Source organism: Astyanax mexicanus, chromosome 7 (assembly GCF_023375975.1).
Source record: "Astyanax mexicanus isolate ESR-SI-001 chromosome 7, AstMex3_surface, whole genome shotgun sequence".
NCBI classification, from domain to species: domain Eukaryota; kingdom Metazoa; phylum Chordata; class Actinopteri; order Characiformes; family Acestrorhamphidae; genus Astyanax; species Astyanax mexicanus.
This window is the reverse complement of record NC_064414.1, coordinates 43110587-43128685: the sequence shown is the minus strand read 5'-3', so window position 1 is coordinate 43128685 and position 18099 is coordinate 43110587. Positions and strand designations below refer to the sequence as shown.

Below are 18099 nucleotides of genomic sequence, written 5' to 3'. Positions count from 1 at the left end.
AAAGAGGATATTAAGGCTTGCTCAGTTAGAGAACTAATAGCCCTCATGAAGTCTGAAACCCCAAAGTCTCGTTAACCTTCTGTTTTTTACTCTGCAGGGGTTTGCTTTTTGCCAGCTCTTTGTTTCTGGGCAAAATGGCTGTATATTTCCTCACTAACAGGTGCTCCAGTCTCTTCTGAGACAGTTCTGTCCACAGCTCAAAGTGCAGACGATGGTGTTTTGTAGAGAATGTTCTGTGTTTTGTGTCTTAAAGTACTTTTAAACTGTGGAGCAATGAAACTGATCATTTATAATAAAGGTGGTGTTTTATTATTAGAACCTTGAAGGTTGATATTTAACGGGATTACTTAATTATTGAGACAAAAAAATGTTTTATTAAAATTTGCCCTTATGATGGTGCTCTGAGTGGTTCAGTGGATTAAGTCACTACCACTATGATACCACTAGGATCTCCAGTTTGAATGCAGGATCATGCTGCTTGCCATCAGCAGCAGTCCAAGAGAGTGGGTGGGTGTGTTACAGTAAGATGATACAGTTCAATGACCTCTTAGATTAACACAATTCAGGAATGTTTATTGGTGCCAGTTCTAAAAATAAAAAATAAAATTCCTGGATAATCAGTTTGAAAATAAGTAATTTGAAAATCAGGAATATTCCAAGAACCACCAAACCACCCAAGGCACAGACCTGGAAAGGATGCTGGTGCACAACTGTCACAGTCTACAGTGAAGCTTGTTTTACATCACTGTGAACTGAAAAAAGCAGCCCCTGTTCAAATGGGCAAAAAAACAGCCTTCTGATGGAAAATTGTATGGTAAGATTGGGAAAACAATCATATATATACTAGTTCCTGTCCCATGAATTTTGCCATACTGTATCATAGTGTATTGTTTTGCTTATAATTTTGAATCCTCTTGTTTTTAATTCATATAAAGTATTTTATTTCTGTTTATTACTGTTGATTAATCATTACAATAATTGATGGTGCTACAGTAGGCAGGATTCCCTGGGGAGAGACAATGATCTCCATTGTGTCATCAATCTATGGAAGCAAGCAGGAGAAGAAGAGGTGAGATGATCACTCATTGCATCAGACATCACAGTTGCCCTGCTAGAACAGAAGCTGGTGGGAGGGCTCTCCAAAAACAAGGTCATGCTGACTGCTGTTCCTGCGCTGCATATGTACTTGTGTGAATCCGCAAACAGCTCCATTTAAATAATGCAGAGTATAAACGATGGGAATAAGTTTGAAAGTTTATGGAAAAGCGTGTTCGCTCACATTCTGCTGAAATGAAGCGTTCACGAGGGTCTGAACTCTCCCTCCAGCACTGCAGAAACAGCAGGCCTCACTGCAAGCTATTAGATAAATCTGTTGTATAGATCAGAACATTAAACCTTTATGATCCAGGCTCTTTAAAACTTATTTGTTCTTTTCTCACTGTGGAAATACTGACTACAGATCATAAAGGTCAGTCTGAATAACAGAGTGAGCTGAGCAAATATTACTGCTGTCAAGCAAAAAACTCATACCTCCTGTTGTGAATGTGAGGAGATTGGCTGTAATTGCAAACGGCTTCATTCAGATAATATGAAGCAGATAAAACACCGAAATTGGCAAAGGAATTAAACACATGGACATGCGCACTAGTGTGATGTCATACCTTGCAGTAAAGAAAAGAGTTACTGGCTCTTATGGCCAACAACACTGTGACCAGCAGGTCAATCATGATATAAAATATACAGTAACTGAATGCCCAAGAGAAGGGCATGGTGGGCTGGTGGGCAATACTACACACTGATGGCGAGTGAAAATAGGAAGGACAAACTGCAAATTGCAATAATTTTAAAATGTCTAGTTGTGGTCTCTCATATGAATAAATGTCATGTGAGCTGTTTTTTTTTTTTTTAGAAAAAAAAAATGCTCAGGTGTTTCTATTTAGCCCTGATTTAGATCACTGAATGAGAGGTATCTAAAGAAAGACAGGTTTTGGCTCTTGCTCATGAATTTTCATACATGCAAATATATTGCCTCTGGTGTTGTGAGTTTTGCCCAAGGACTCTTATTGGCATTGCATTGTACTGTCACCCAAACTGGGAATTGAACCCCAGTCTTCTATATAGTGTGGTGGCTCACTGAGGCAGTGGTATTGTCTGTTTTCAACCACTGTGCCAAGGAGTTTAGGTGGAAGTGTGGAATTGAGCTGTCAGCTTTTTACTGGCTGTTTGTGTGACCTTTAGTACTTGTTGGAGTGTTCTTATTGGTTGTTTTGTAATCAAGTATCTTTTAATTTTCGTATTTTAACCCTGATAAAGTCCCGAGTGCCGAAACACATTGGAATTTTTTTGTATTTAAATTTTTTCTATTTCAAATAAATCTGAAAATCTCCAGTCAACAAGTGCTGCTGTTTTTTTTTCCTATTTTTGGTCTGTTTCCAACCAACCAAGTATAAACAATGAACAGCCAAGAGACACAAAGGATCAAATGGGATGTAGAACATGAGCTGCCCACCTGTCCGGCCAGACATGGATGAAAGTTCAACCACCAGGCTCTCCCGTCACCCACCACAGACCAGCTGCCCACCCTCCAGCTCTGCCACCTGCACTCTAAAAAACAGAGGTACGATATGAGTACTTTTTTGTACTCGAAGGTACATTCTTTATAATTGTCCCCTCAAAGGTACAATATTGGTCTTTACAGGGTCAGATTTGTTCCCTCTGAAGTACAAAGTAATTTCATACAGCAATAAGTACAGATTTGTACCATTTAACCAGCCAAAAGGTACATTCAGTATTCTGCATCACTGTACTAATGAACAGTATATATTTAAATTGCACATTTTTTATTTGAAAGCCAGACAATTTTGTATCATCAAGTTTTTGAGCCATTTTTAGTTGATGACAATGTTTATAATCTTTATAATCTATACTGGCACAAAAACCATGGGTACAAAAAAGTACTTTCACTGAAAGGTACTTTTTTGAACCTTAATATAAGGTACAGCCCCAGCGACAAGCTTTGTACTCTTTTAAGTACAAATCTGTACTTATATTTCTTAGAGTGTGTTTTTATAGACTCTGACTAGTAATTCTATAATTGCTGCCATTATTATTATTATTATTATTATTATTATTATTATTAGTGATGGTATTAATAATAGTAGTAGTAAAAGCAGGGCTGATTACATCATGTTCATATGTGCAGCTTCAGGAGAAGTTAATATAAAATGATTTTATACCAAACAATTTTAAATAATTTCTACTACTCCATATATCATAAAAATATAGCATAATGTAAAAAAAAACAGCTGCCACATTATCTCCAAAATAGAAAAAAAATATTGGGATATAAAATATACCAATATGAATATGAGTTACCCATATTTATATTTGTTTATCTGATATTCGACCATTAGGAAAAGGGAATGGGAACATGGTGCTCATTTTAGTCAATATAATATATGTTTGGAGTAAAGTATAAATGAATAAATACATACGTGAGTTTACACAGCTTGAATCATAGCAATACACAATTATGTTTTTAAAAAACTCTGATTATAACTGAAGATCAAATAATTTATAGCACTGTAAATTACAACTATTATCATTTTTATTTGATACTTTTGATCACCAGAGCAAAATGATGATGCTTGTAATCAGTGTAACCAGTGTAAATAATCTTTGAGCTTAATGTTTCTGCTGAGATCGGTGTGAATTGCCAGACCTTAAATAAGAACTTTCTATGTTGCATCCAAAATTACACCTAAGCAAAAAAGCTTACTTCAAACAAGCTTATCATATACTTATTATATCAATGTAATTATATTTAGCTTTAACATACCTTATATAAATTTAATCATTTAAAAATCATGCATCATATCACCAAAAGACAAAATCCTTTATTCCTGTGATCTGTGTGATATTTAAGGTCCATCTTTGAGCAGCACAAACATAGCTCCTGAGGTAAAAACAGAGGATAAATACGCTGTGGCAATGTTAGGACACTGGGTCTAAATGAAAGCTGCTATGATGAAGGCCTGGCCAGATAAGGCTTGCCATTGCTCCTGGCCAGAAGTGTCCACGCAACCCGCTCAGTTCCAGCGCGGGCTCACAGTATTCCGACAAGCCAATACCCTTTGTCATCCATAATAATTCCACAGTGAGCACAGCAGCAGAAGAAGTTTAATAACTGCCTCTGGTAAGGGAGAAAAATATGAATATAATAGACCATACACTGCAAATCGAAAACGGCTATTTTTAGAACCATTGGGGCTTTGAATATCGGCAATTATTACAGTCCGGCCCATTCTAGTGAGAGAGCCTTCCCATGCCAAATTACATTTAACTCTTTTTAAAAGCCCTCAGGGTGGTTATACATTATGCGGATGGTGGCCTGTCTTTGTAAGACAGACTCGGCTGGGGCAGGAAGAGCCGGCTGGTTTTGTTCTGGGGACTGAATTAAGAATTTGCTTTGCAAATTGGAATAATCAAAGTGTGGGTTAACTGGGTGCCAGGGGTCAGAAAGATGCATAAACATAATGGTCTGTTCCTCTGGACAGAGGTGAAAACCTGCTCTGGGATGAAAAATAACACCTGCCAGTGGACAGTCCTCATTAACATCAGAAAAATCTGTACGCAGTTTTTATAGGGCTGTGTACTGGTGAAAATTCTGCAATAACGCAAGAAATCATGATATAAAGGGTACGATTAAGTTTATTACAATATATTGCAGTACTAGAAGCAGGGAATAGTATAAAATAGTAATAGTATAAAACACATTTTAAAATTCTGAATAAAAAAAAAATTTAATTTTAATGCAATTATAACAGCAGGAACAAATGAGAGTACACAATTTTAGCTTTTGCTTTAATGTGAGCATTTGAACATCTCTGAGTTTGCAGGACAAGTACATTAAAGTTTTAGGGGATTTAGTCATCTTCCATTTCTTTGGTTTAATGATGCTCAAATGAGCAGACAAAGACTGATTGTATCGTTCTAAGTTCTCCATGTTCACAGTAGCTCTTTTATCAGCGCCATCAGCAGCTCCGAGCTTAATAACCCAAGGTAATCATCAAAAGCTGTATTAGCCAGAACAAACAAAATCTGGAAAAAACTACCAGACCACTCAGATTTTAGGATTAATATATTTGGCTTTGTAAGGATCATTACTGAAGCACAATGTTGTCTTTTATATATATATATATATATATATATATATATATATATATATATATATATATATATATATATATATATATACTGTATATATATATATAATATTAGTCACCTTCTTTTTCTGGCATATACAATACTGTGAAAAAGTTTTAGGCACCACAGCAAATTACACTAATCCATTTATCTCAGTAATATGAGTGTTTTTACCTTAAAAAAAGCACCACATATGATTACAACATATGCAAAAAACATACATACAGTAAAACGTAACAAGGAATTCTCATTTGTAACTAAGTATGTTGTATCTTGTGAGCCAAGCTGAAGAACAAAGTGTAGTTCCTCCAGATTTCTCCTGGATGCTCCTCAGCCAGCATGTGTATATTATGTTCAGTTCCGTCAGCAGCTCACCTGATTTACCAATTTACCAGTTCACCAAACCAGGTGATGATTAATATGATGAGAACTAGAAACAACTCTATTAAACTCAGATGAGGAGGAGAGATTAGGAGATGTTTTAAGGAAAACAGTGATATAAAGCTCTGCTTTTTGTAAAATTGCTGTTTGTATTTATTGTAATGCTGTTACATGTTTTACTGAGCTAATAAACACTTACTGCCCAGATAAGAAGCTTTTTTATTACTACTACAATTTCCACAGGTGCCTAAAACATTTGCACAATACTGCATAAAGAGAAAATCTTAAGGACTGCTGCTTTAAATTTGGATTTAGAATTTGTTTCTGTATATCTAACATCATGCGCACAACAAACTGTGAACTGAATAAAGCAAATCCTGCTCCATTTTTCATTTTCCTTCAGAGAAATGTTTGTGAGCTTTGAGTGAGGCATTTCAAAGCAATATTAACAAATAAAATGTCATAATTCAGTAGTTTACTCATGATGTTATTTAAATGGAGAGACGCACATAGCTCCAGGCTCGTGTTAAACACTAATAAAAAGGGATTGTCTATAGGCGAGGAAATCTAGCACACTGCTGTGTTTTATTTCCTGTAATTTATGATCTGCTCGGAGTTTCTCACAATAGCATCATAATGAAAGAAATGCAGCGGTTTATCAACCCCCACTTACAGACTGTGGTAAGTAGGGCATCAATATCATTTTCTTTTGCAAGCAACATTCAGAGTAAGCTCTATCGCTCACATCAGGTTCAGTTTGGGTGTTTTTTTTCTCCTCACCTGATTTATGCATCGAGACAAGCTATTTGTATGTCGTCTGTTTGCTGAAATGGCTGTAAAACTGCTTCACTGATACACTTCACTGAGGGGAGTGCGGACCATTTATTTTTAAGGTACTTTCACACAGAACACAATGTTTTCTGGAGGACATAACACGACCACGATTTCCATCTGTCTTACCTGCTTAAACGCTGCTGATTTTTTTTTTATATGACATTTGGAATTTTTCAGTGTGAGATAGGAGTGTGTGGGTACATTACTATGCAGGGCCGCTCCTGAAGACAGCGATGCTCTATATAAACTGAAAGTACCCTGCATAGATCTTCAATTCCATCCTTTTTAAAAGTCAATTCTGAAGAAAAAAGTAGCCGGTGCAAAAAAACGAGTGTACTGTGAGCTGCTCTATAAATCAGACAGTGATCCAAAGATTAGGTAATGGATAATAAATATCATGTGATGAAAAAGCCTACATTGTTAAAAATAAAGGTGTCTTAAACGGTTCTTGGAGAAGTAAAAATGCAGATTATTGTAAAGACGTAGATTATCAACTTTTGGTTCCATAATAATCATGTTTCTAGAGGTGTTTGAGTGTGAAGAAACTTTATATTAACAGTCAACAAAATGAAGCCTTTCTCAGAAACATCCTCTGAAATAGGTGTAATTTATGCTGACACACCCTCAATCTACTCAAAAACACCAAGCCATCCGCACAAAAACACCTGTTAGAACACTAAAAAAACTTAATTACCATTTTAATAAGAACAGTAATGAATAATTAATAGTTTCAAGTGAAAAGAAATTGAAAAGAAAACAATAGAATAAAAAAATTGAAAAAAGTGTGAAATTTAGTACGCGTTTTCATGTCTGTACCAACAGAAATATCAAACATGGAGGGAGACAAAACATGGATGTGTTCACAAAACCTGTGGTTTAATTTATAAACCAAGCCAGGTAAGCACACCACGATCATAAACTCTCCCGGTATGGGGGTCCTGGGGTGATGTCCACAGCACAGGGCGTCTGTGAGCTGAAATATCACAACCGAGCCGCTGCACTTTCCTCTGAGCGCATAAAAGAAGCAGTGGCTGGCTTCACATGTATCGGAGGAAGCATGTGTTAGTCTTCACCCTCCTGGTGTGTTGGGGCATTACTAGTGATAGGGGGAGTCCTAATGAGTGGGTTGGGTAATTGGTCTTGTAAATTGTGGAGAAAATGGGAAAAACTTGAAATAAAATTACAAAAATATATATTAATAACTCAAACACTGAAATGCATCCAGTAATATGCTTAGAAAAAAAAATGTAGTTTAAGCATTTAAAGTATTGCTGTTGTTTTTGTTCTTAATAAAGCGTCACAATCAGTCATATTGTTTGTTTCATCAAGATCCAAAAGATGGAGTCTCTTATGATGACAGCAGGTTAGAAACCCTGGTTTCAAGCATTTAATAAAAGAGCTTGAGTCCCGTTAAAAACATTCCATCCCAAAAAAACATGATTATAATGAAGATTTCTTGTTATTATAAGGTTAATAAAGGGGAGGTTTTACAGAATACTCAGCCTTTTTATTTTTTCCAACAACTGTACCGAAAACGTATCGAACTGTGGGGTTTATACCAAGGTACATGGTACATGATTCAAACGTAAATGAACTAAATTTGTGAACTTAATGTGAATTTCAGTGTTCATATTGAATAAAACGACCATTCTATAGCATTTTTCTCTCATTATACTAGGTAATATGCTAAGTTGTTGGATCTTAAAGGGTTAATACGCTTCCCACCTTATTTATTTAAGATGCAACATGCATCATGGATCCATACTATGTCCCATAATTTTCCTCCTCGCTGGCTTTGTATCCATGTACTGCGAGGGTTCATTTGAAACCATTCAGCAATTGTGATTAATGCCGCGGCTGAAAAATGATAGATGGCCGTGATCAATACGATGGCAATAAGAGAATACCCTCTGCTTAAATCAATGCTATGACTAGACCCTATTCACCATTATAGCTGGCCATTTTTCTGCCTTCCTTCAAGGAGCGTGAGGGGGCCCAATAAATTTAATTGCCACAAATGCGCAACATACACAATGTTTGTTGGAATATGTGCCATTGATCCTGAGGAACAAATGATTCTGGGGTGCAAATGAGTCGGTTAGAGCGGAGCCATACATCACCCCGTATATCCCTCCCCATACATCACACACTATACCTCTCCATACATCACTTGGTGTTGGGATACAGCGGGTGATTGGGAGGGTCTGGCATTAGCTCTGCTGCACTGCGGAGGAAATGAGTTCACCGCCACTTTCAGGGACAAACAGCAGCTTGTGTTACCTAACTCATTAGTCGCAAACCACATCTAAATAAAGAATCCATAGCTTAAGTGTTTGATCCCCCGGTCGGCCTCTTAAATGCACGAGGAATATGCAGATCAATGAATAAGGCCCACCAAGAGAAACACGATGCTTTAATTCATCATTAGTCCGCTGAGAATGGGATGGGGAGTATCCTCTGGACACTTGACTCTTAGAAGTGCCTTTGCTTGCACTTTTCCTTTGCTCTGAACACCTCGTCTTAAAACCCTCTTTCTAACTTAAAGTAGAGGCCACACTTTTCAAAGACTTGTGTGCATAAAAAAAAGTATTAGCATACTATATATTAATAATGTATAATACACATCAACCAGACAAAAATTACATTCATTTTTTCTTATGAAGTATCAAGACAAGATCAACAATGCTATTCAGATTGCAATGCTATTTGCAATGCAAGATTGCTATGCTATTCAGAAGTTACCAGGAAAAGAAAATGATTACAATTTACACTGATATTAGCTAATTGTAGTCATATTTATTGAGCTACACAAACAGAGGTAGTGTGAAACACATGTGTAACATGTAGAGGTTCCTAATGGTGTCCTATGCTAATTTGCCCCATGCAGCACGTATATTAATGCAGTTCCTGATAATTTTGAGGTAGGGGTGAGACAACAGCAGTATGAGGATGAGCATCGTCTAATTGGAATATGCATTTAGAAAAATCCTCACTGAAGATGATTTTTCCTGTCGATGGATTCCTTTTGGGTGCAGATATTTTATTTAATTTTTTTTACATTACATTATATTACATTACATTTGGCAGACACTTTTGTCCAAAGCGACTTACAATAGTCAAGTACAAAAGTAATAGAAGTTAAGATAAACCATTTTTAGATAGGGCTTAAAGGAGGTCGAAGGGAAATAAAGGGATAGAGAAGTAAAGGAGGGGAAGAAGAAGGATTTTTTTATAAAGAGTGTAATTCAATTATCTTTTAAAATGACCAAAAGTCTGTTCCTATCAGTCTCTAAGTGTCTTGCTAGATTAAACAGCTGCTATATTATCTAAGAGCATCATAAGAGCAGCACAACACAATAAACACACAACATAAACTTGCTGCATGTCTAAAAAAACACATTTATTCCAATATTACACACATATTATATAATATGATACATGGTTCCAGTTTCTTATATTGCTGGTTTATTTAGAAATCAGAAGAGAAGCAAATGAATTTTGTAAATGTAACATGCTCTCTTTTACATGATGACATTACAGGGCATTCTGAGTAAAGGGATTTAACTTATGGAAGTTTCTTAAGTTTAAATCACATGGTTGTAGAGCATGTAGAGCAACGAGGGTAATGCTTAATGACCCTGTGGAATGTAATGCTGCTTAAGACAGCCAAATCATGTACTGTTTTTGCTGATATAAGACAGCCAGCCTACATTTGGCTGTTGAAATGGAGTGCAGCCTGGCCTTAAGTGAATTATCCTTGGACCAGACTGACTCACAAATGTGTCAGTAAATAAATCGAATTTGTGAAATAATAAATAAATTGGTAAAGATGTTTAGAATATCTGGGCTGTAGGGATGTTGCATGATTACTGAGTGGACCAAAGATGCCAAAGCTAGGGACCTGTGAAAGCCAATGGACTCGGAAGGGCTTCACAAAAATCATCTAAAATTGGGACAGTTCACTGGTAATGATGCAAATATTGAATAAAAGACTAAAATGCTTAAAAATAAACATAATCTGTACAAAAATATACAGAAAAGCAGAAGAGCAGAGTCACATATGGGCTAAAATGCACTCTTTCCTCCTGTCCTCCCAGTCTGTTTATACTGTATATGAAAAGAGCACATTAAGTCAGGTCACCTCAGGTATCAGATTGGCCAGTTCAGTTCACACCGCTGCCTCTCTGCCTCCCTCGGTTATGAAATAATCTCAGTGGTCATGCAGGAAGGGGTGAGGTATTCATGCTCCCATTTCCACTTCCAATCGATCTGACAACTGAGACACAGCTGTGGTTGGTGGAGATGGCACAACTGGGTGGGCAAAGGCGTTGTGTTTACAAACATGAGAAGGGCTTTATTAGGACTCTAACAGGCCTGTGCACACATCTCTGAAATTAAAAAAGACCAATCTGCATTTTTCTGGTCCTTTTATTAGTGAACTGCTTCAACCTTTCTTTCCCAGTGTAATGTCTGTATTACATTTTAGAGTTTTGTTCTTAATAAACAGGCCTGTGCTGCTTCCATATTGCACGATTCATTGGCAGTAGCTCAAAAAGAGGCAGTAGCTAGGTTCAAATGTGTCGGAGGAAGCGTTTGGATCACTAGTGGATATACAGCTATTTAGCAGTTGAGTGGGTGGGACAGTTTGCCTAACTGGGAGAAATGTAAAGAAAATATAAAATAAAAAAAATAAAAGGTCAGTTTTAACACTTTGCCATACTAAAAAAATGTCAGGTTTAAATCGGGTTTGTAATAAGAATTTTTGAGAATATACTTACAAGTACAAGTTTAAAAATTATTTGCATTTCTTTTATCAAGTAAAATATTACACACTTTAAAATGTGCTCAAGTAAGATAATACATTTTTTTCTTAATTTACTTTTTTCCCCAGATGGTTCTTGTGAAATATGTAGAGAAGAAGTAAAAAGTGTCAGAGAAGAATAACAGATTCTTCAAAAATCTACAAAGTACTTCTACTTCGCCTCTGAGTACAGGGGTGCGTCCTGAATTGCGTACAAATTACTAATAGTACCTAGTTATTGAGTACGTAGAATGTAATATAGATAAATTTGTTCAAATTGAGTGTCCTCCAATACCTATGATACATACTCAGAAATAAATGCTGGAGAACACTTAATTCTACTTTATTACTGTGTACTAACCCCCCAAACCCACAATATTAAGTTATTAATATATAGTATATACCTTAAAGTATTATAGTATGTAGTGTGCAGTATGTACACAGCCTAGTATCCAGCAATAAACGCATTGTTTCAAAAAGCGATTTTTAACTGGTGGGTTCAAGACATGTTCTGGGAAATGTAAAATAATTAATGCTTATTTGATTTTGTACTCATCTTTTATATTAAAAAAAAAGGACAGGAAGAGTTTCTTACTAATGTACTCTGAATGCAGAGAAGTGAAATTTTGTGGCATTGTTTATTTTATGCAGCTTTAATATTAAATTTCATTGTAGTAACTTTTAACCATGTAATTTTTATGTTCCTACTTTACTGTTTCTTTAAATAAATGATCTTAAATTCACTTTGCATGCATATGTGTGTTTAAATGGGTTTTTAAATGCTATTTTTCAACAATAAATTAGTTTGGTTTGTATTGTATAAAAGTGGGTCACGACTTAATGACCATGAGAAAATGTGGGTCCCAGGCTGAGACCCGTTAAGAACCAGTGCTTTACAAAACATTACGCAATGAGCTCTGGGGCTCTGAGCCTATTGGTCGTTCAGGAACCACCAGCAGTGATATGTAAATAAGTGTGTGTGGAGAGGTGGAGCCTGTGTTATTACGCAACTGATCTCACGCATGGGCATGACAGGACAGTGAAAACCTGTGAACAGTGGAAACTGTACAAAAAGAGAGGTAAGAAGTGCTTACCGGTTTTGTTATCCGAGTGTGTGTCTAAAAGAGTGTAAATGTGCGTGTGAGTGTGAGTATGAGTGGGAGAGACAGAGAGAGAGTGAGAAAGAGAGAGAGAGAAAGAGAGAGAGAGAGAGAGAGAGAGAGAGAGAGAGAGAGAGAGAGAATGAGAGAGAAAGAGAGAAGAAAGGCTTTGACTGCAGGAACGCAAGAAAGAAGGAAAGTTGGTTCACACATGAATAAAATAATATAAGAAAAAATCAGAGCACTATAGCTACTGTTTCTTCAGCAGCCTGGGGTTTCTTCTTCATATAACTCCTCATATAGGAGACTAAAATCATAAATAATATTTATTTCAAAAACTTACTTTAAAAAATGCACTCCTTGATCAGCATTTAGTTAATTGTTTTGTATTATTTACTATAACTTAAAATAATAGTTTACTAACTAATATACTAAACTCTAAATAATAGTAATAAGTACACATTAGATATGTCTCTATATTATATGAATAGATTTTAATTACCATCGTACATTATAAATATACACATACACTATATTTTATCTAATACATACAGCTATATAAAAAAATAAGAGACCACTTTAAAATGATCAGTTTCTCCGATTTTGCTATTTATAGATAAATGTTTAAGTAAAATTAACATTGTTGATTTATTCTATAAACTACAGACAAAATTTCTCCCAATTAAATAAAATTAATTAGAAATCCATTAGAAATGAAAAAAATATGCAGAGCTTTCAGACATCAAGTAATGCAAAGAAAAGTTAATAATCATAATGTTTAATAGTTCAGAAATCAATACTATATCCCTGGTTTTCTATAACAGTTTTCATGCATATTGGCATTTTCTTCTCCAGTCTTACACACTGCTTTTGGATACATTCATGCCACTCCTGCTGCAACAATTCTAGCAGATATCTATTATATATATATAATATCTTATTATTTTCTGCATTGTAGATTAATGATGAAGATATCAAAACTATTTCCACATTTTGTTATAACAATCTAGTTAAAAAAACATCTGAACAGAAAAGACTGTGCTTTGCTGGGATGTTAAAATGTTCAGCAAATATTTTTAATTGTAGTTTTTAATAGCGTTTTCCATAAAATTACATTTAAGCAATTTCATTTCTTAATTGGTGACAAAAGTAGCAAAAGTGTTACCTCATTTGGTTGCCTTTTATACATACTGAGCAATGACAATAAAGGCCCAACTAATTTAAGGTAGAGTAGTTGTGAAGCTGGTGCTGAAAGAGCAGGAGTGTATAGTACGAGCGTTTGGAGATGGTGGCGTATGCTAAACAGCGCTGCATGGCGTGGGCCGAACAGATAGACCCAATTAGGTGAGGAGAATAGAGCAGATTTATTTATCTGCAGAGAGAAGGCAGGTAATTCTGCAGAATATGAGTGTGGAAGGAGAGCAGAGCAGGCAGGGCCAATGGAACAGGCCCTCACCTTAATGGAGCAGGCATAAACATGACAGCGGGCTGACAGCCAGCGTCCTGTAAACAGGCCTCTCTGCTGAGATGAGCTGTGAGAGTTACATTAACCTGTTCTGTCAGTGCTCATCTGAATACTATATTACATAGCGTGGTACAGTCCAAGGGCAGTGCATGGTAGAGTGTAACCCGGCAGTAATTTCTCTTCTCCTGACAGCGTGAGGTGTTGGTTTATCTGCTTCCTGCTGAAAGCTGAGGATGAAGCCGGTGATGGTGGTGCACGGTGGGGCGTGGGCTATACCGGATGCGTTTGCCGAGGCGTCTGTGGCCGGGGTGAAGGCTGCTGCTCGGGCGGGGAACGCGGTTCTGAAGATTGGGGGAAGTGCACTGGATGCTGTTGAGGCTGCTGTGAGGATGATGGAGGATGATCCAGTATTTGATGCTGGTTAGTGTCACACTTTTTTTTTTTTAAATCCAATTTTTTTAAAGGTCTCCTTCCGCTAAAATCACTTTTTTTGTTCTTTGTGAAATACTATAGGGATCTCTGAGTTGTATATGCATGCTGCAAACATGCTGCAAACTCTTCCTCAACCTCCGTTGTCTGCAGTAGTTAGTAAAAGAAAACACTCAGAAAAACGAGTCGATCAGGAAAAGCACCGTGTCTACGTCAACCTGTGAGTTAGTATTCATGGACTCGCCCACCTTGACTCGTGATTGCCCACTGGCAGAGCTGAAGTCTTGTCAGACAGGAGCTAACAGCTCTAGGAACAGCATGGCAGTTCCTTTCTGTGTTATTTGTGCAAATAACACATAGTGTATATGCTTTGCCCAGTAATTCAGAGCAGTTCTGCTCTGTTTACATTTTAAAAGCTCTGTTTACACTAGTTGGATATTTACTTTCTGGACCTGCACCCACTTCTCTGTGTGTAACTTTAGGTTTACATAGGATCTCCGGAGGATTTCAGTTTTACAGACTAGTTGTAAAGTAACATATGACATTGCAAAGACTGTTATAGGTGTAAAAATGTCTTTATTTTAAAAAACTCTGAAAATTTGAAGGTTTTGAAATCTCCTACAGGACCATTACTGTCTGAATGCTGTCTATTTTCTCTCTGTTTTACTCCTCTTAATAATTCCAAATCATTAGCAGGAATCAACCCAAATTCTGCAGGTTTGAAAATAGACATAAAAACTAGACAAACATAACAAAACAAAAATCCTGGACTGTTAAGGGGTTGACACTGACATATTTGACATATATAAATCTAAGCAGAACTTCTTAAGAACTTATTTTAGGAAGCTTTTATTGTAACACTGAGTGAGAGAACAGTTTTTTTTTAAATAACTCGTTTTAGCTTTCTGCTGCTTTCTTTCTGTTTTTTAGATAAAACTGCCAGTGTCTTCGTTTTTTCGCTTTCTAGGAAAAGTGTTTAGCGCAGAGTGTTGTCAGGTTCTTCCTCCCGAGCTGGAACTTGGACTGTGTTTCACTGTACATCCCTGACACTTTGTTGTTAATGATTACCCCGAGAGCAAGGTGAGAGGTTCTTGAGTATTCATCAGATTACAGCGAGCCAGCAGGGACCGAACGAGACACTTCATTAACACGAGCTGCCTGTCAGGGTCTATCTCATTTGTGATGGCTAACTGCCATAGGTGAAATGGCAGATCGTCTTCATAGAAGAGCAGCAGAATCAGCACTTCATCAGGGGGGGATCATTTTATACACTGGAGTAGCCAGGAGCTCAGACTGATCAATACATGACTAATGCAGTGCTACTTAGAGAGGAGACAGGCGCGGCTAGGTGTGAATGAATGGGGCATGTATTGGGGGAAATGAGATGGCTCTCGCTCTTTCGGCAAAAGAGATGAATATGAGAGTGATGTGCTGTTCGGATTAGTTATGAATTAATTATGTTTGCTGTTGTGTCGCAGCTGCCTCAGGACTCGCTCTGTTAACGGCGGGGGTGAAGGTACGTAGTGTGCAGTAGAGATGTGATTTGCTTGACAGTGTACAAAATAAGACTGCATAATATACTGCTCATAAAGTGTTAACACAATTTTGAAATGTGCATAAGCCAAGACACCAGTTCTCAAATATCTAAGGCCCTAACTTATTGCCTTTGCAAGGTGCTTTGCTACGCTTGTTGCTATCGTACACTCTGCCAACAGTCTATTTTCACACCTTCTGCCTGCGTCGTTACGAATGTATATCTACGCTGATGGGCGTAGACGTCTGGAAATTAGGTGTGTTCAGGTAAATATCTGGCGTATTGCTGTCTTGGCAGTGGAAACTGCAGGTACGCCACTGACTGAATACAACCTAGACAGATGTCAACAGTCAGACGTTCATTGCTATTTTTGCAGTTTACCACGCGCATACACCCCCTCTTCTTACACACACACATGCACATGCAGCAGTGCACAGAGCTAGAGCATGTCAGATATACAAAATACAATAACATTATTCTTCATCAACACAAAATATAGGTCATTGAAATATGACGCTGACACCTTGATGGTGTAAATAAACCTGCAACCCTGAAATAGCAATCCGCCAAAGTCAGAGCACACCTGTCTCTTAAAGGGAATGGCAAGTGACACGCTGATCAGTTTATTTAACATTCCTCCTAAAACACATTCATGATTAATTAGAAGAATTAATACATGCCTTTTGCATGTTTTGAGCCGCACAAGGTGCACTTTTCCTGCCTTTTATGATTTACTGTGCTATAAGCATAAGTCAAGTACTGCAAAGGATAAATTAAGACATTTATATAATCACATGTAATTATCTCTACTCATTCGGGCTGGCTTTAAAACAGGTCAAACTGAGCCTCAAGCAGGTAATGCATTGTGAGACTTTAGCAATACCCGAATCATTGGATATGGAAAAAGGTGAACAGATTTTATGAACCTGTAGTCTGAGTCAAGACCAACATTAGGACACATCTATTCCAGGTCAAGACTAAGACTCTTGCTAGTCAAGACTGAGATCATCATATTAATAGAAAAAGAAAAACAATTAATTAAAATAAGTACATTATTGTATAATACATTGTGTGTAATATTGTATTTCATTAAATATTTGTTAAATATACCATTAAATAGTATAAAGCTGTAATTGTTACTATATTGTTCTGCTAGTAAACTACTGCTTATGCTATAAGTTTGAATTTTATATGTGGGAAGGTGCTACCATTGGGGCCATCCTTTTTAACATTTTAAGCCACCCCTAATGGACACACGTTTTAAACTGAGCTGAGGCCCTGTTCACACCTGATATTAACATGTGTCCTGACTCCTGGATGATCTAATCCCAAATGATTGCTGAAACACATATAGCTGTTCACACCTGCTATTATAAATGCATCTCCTGTGAGCCCCTCCCTATGAATTTTTTTTTTGCAGCAGCAGCAGTTTAATTGGAATGTGGTGTTTTTATCCATTTACCACAAGCAAAATGAGCTAAATTGCTCCAAATTATGTCTTTCAGATAGTTTGCAGTATAGAAATGTTCCTCAACCATCTCTTTCACTCCTCGCTCATTTCCTACACCCCACTTTTGTGCATTTCTGCCTCCCTGATCATTTCTCTAGAAATGTTCTCTGCCAGACTCAGTTGGCCAAGCTCTCTCCGGGGGATCCGTGAGCACGGGGTGGATGATCCATTGAGACTCCAACCAGATGATAGTTGTTAGACTCATCCTCCCAGCATGCTTTCGATTGGCTGAGTGCCGGTATGTCCACTCTCCACGCTAAGAGTTACGAAGTTTCAGAGTGGAGTTCCTCACAATGTGAGGTCAAAGGTCAGAGTTAATTTTCCCCCTTTCTTCCCCCCTGTGAGAAAATGTGTGTGGAGAGTGGGAGAGTGAGATGAGAGATGGAGCCTGCTGGAAGAATGCAGTGGGTGAAGAGGGGGGAGGAGTGAGCAGTTATTCTCTTCAGAGTGATACTGTAAGAGGTTCTCGCGGCGCCGCCGCTGTCTTGCTGCAGGTCACGGAGCCGTGCTGAATACTGATGGAGAAGTGGAGCTGGACGCCATCATCATGGAGGGAAAAACACTGGCCGCCGGAGCTGTTTCTTCAGTCCGAAACATCGCCAACCCCGTTAGCCTCGCCCGCGCCGTGATGGAAAAGGTGCACTTTCAACCATTTTTACCCTTTCACCATTTTTTCTCCTGTTTGGTTGATGGATTAGGTGTTGCTTGATGGATCTGAGCTATTGATCAAGCAGCAAGTTTCAATTTCACTGAACTGAAGTCACTCTCTAGTTTGGATGTGGAGTTGCACATTCGGGCTTTATAAGCATTTTATACAAGACATAAAAAATTACCATACTA

The 18099-nt window shown here is 37.4% G+C and overlaps 1 protein-coding gene across 1 annotated transcript in view; it reads left to right on the top strand.

Annotated features, from left to right (window-relative positions):
* The first annotated feature begins 12219 nt into the window (after window positions 1-12219).
* Window positions 12220-18099, top strand: part of si:dkey-103j14.5 (isoaspartyl peptidase/L-asparaginase) — a 31712-nt gene continuing 25832 nt past the window's right edge. The window contains exons 1-3 of the mRNA XM_007256092.3: window positions 12220-12300; window positions 13979-14206; window positions 17754-17896. Of these exons, the coding sequence (XP_007256154.3) occupies window positions 14020-14206; window positions 17754-17896 (330 nt within the window). The 5' untranslated portion in view covers window positions 12220-12300; window positions 13979-14019. The remainder of the gene's footprint in view (window positions 12301-13978; window positions 14207-17753; window positions 17897-18099) is intronic.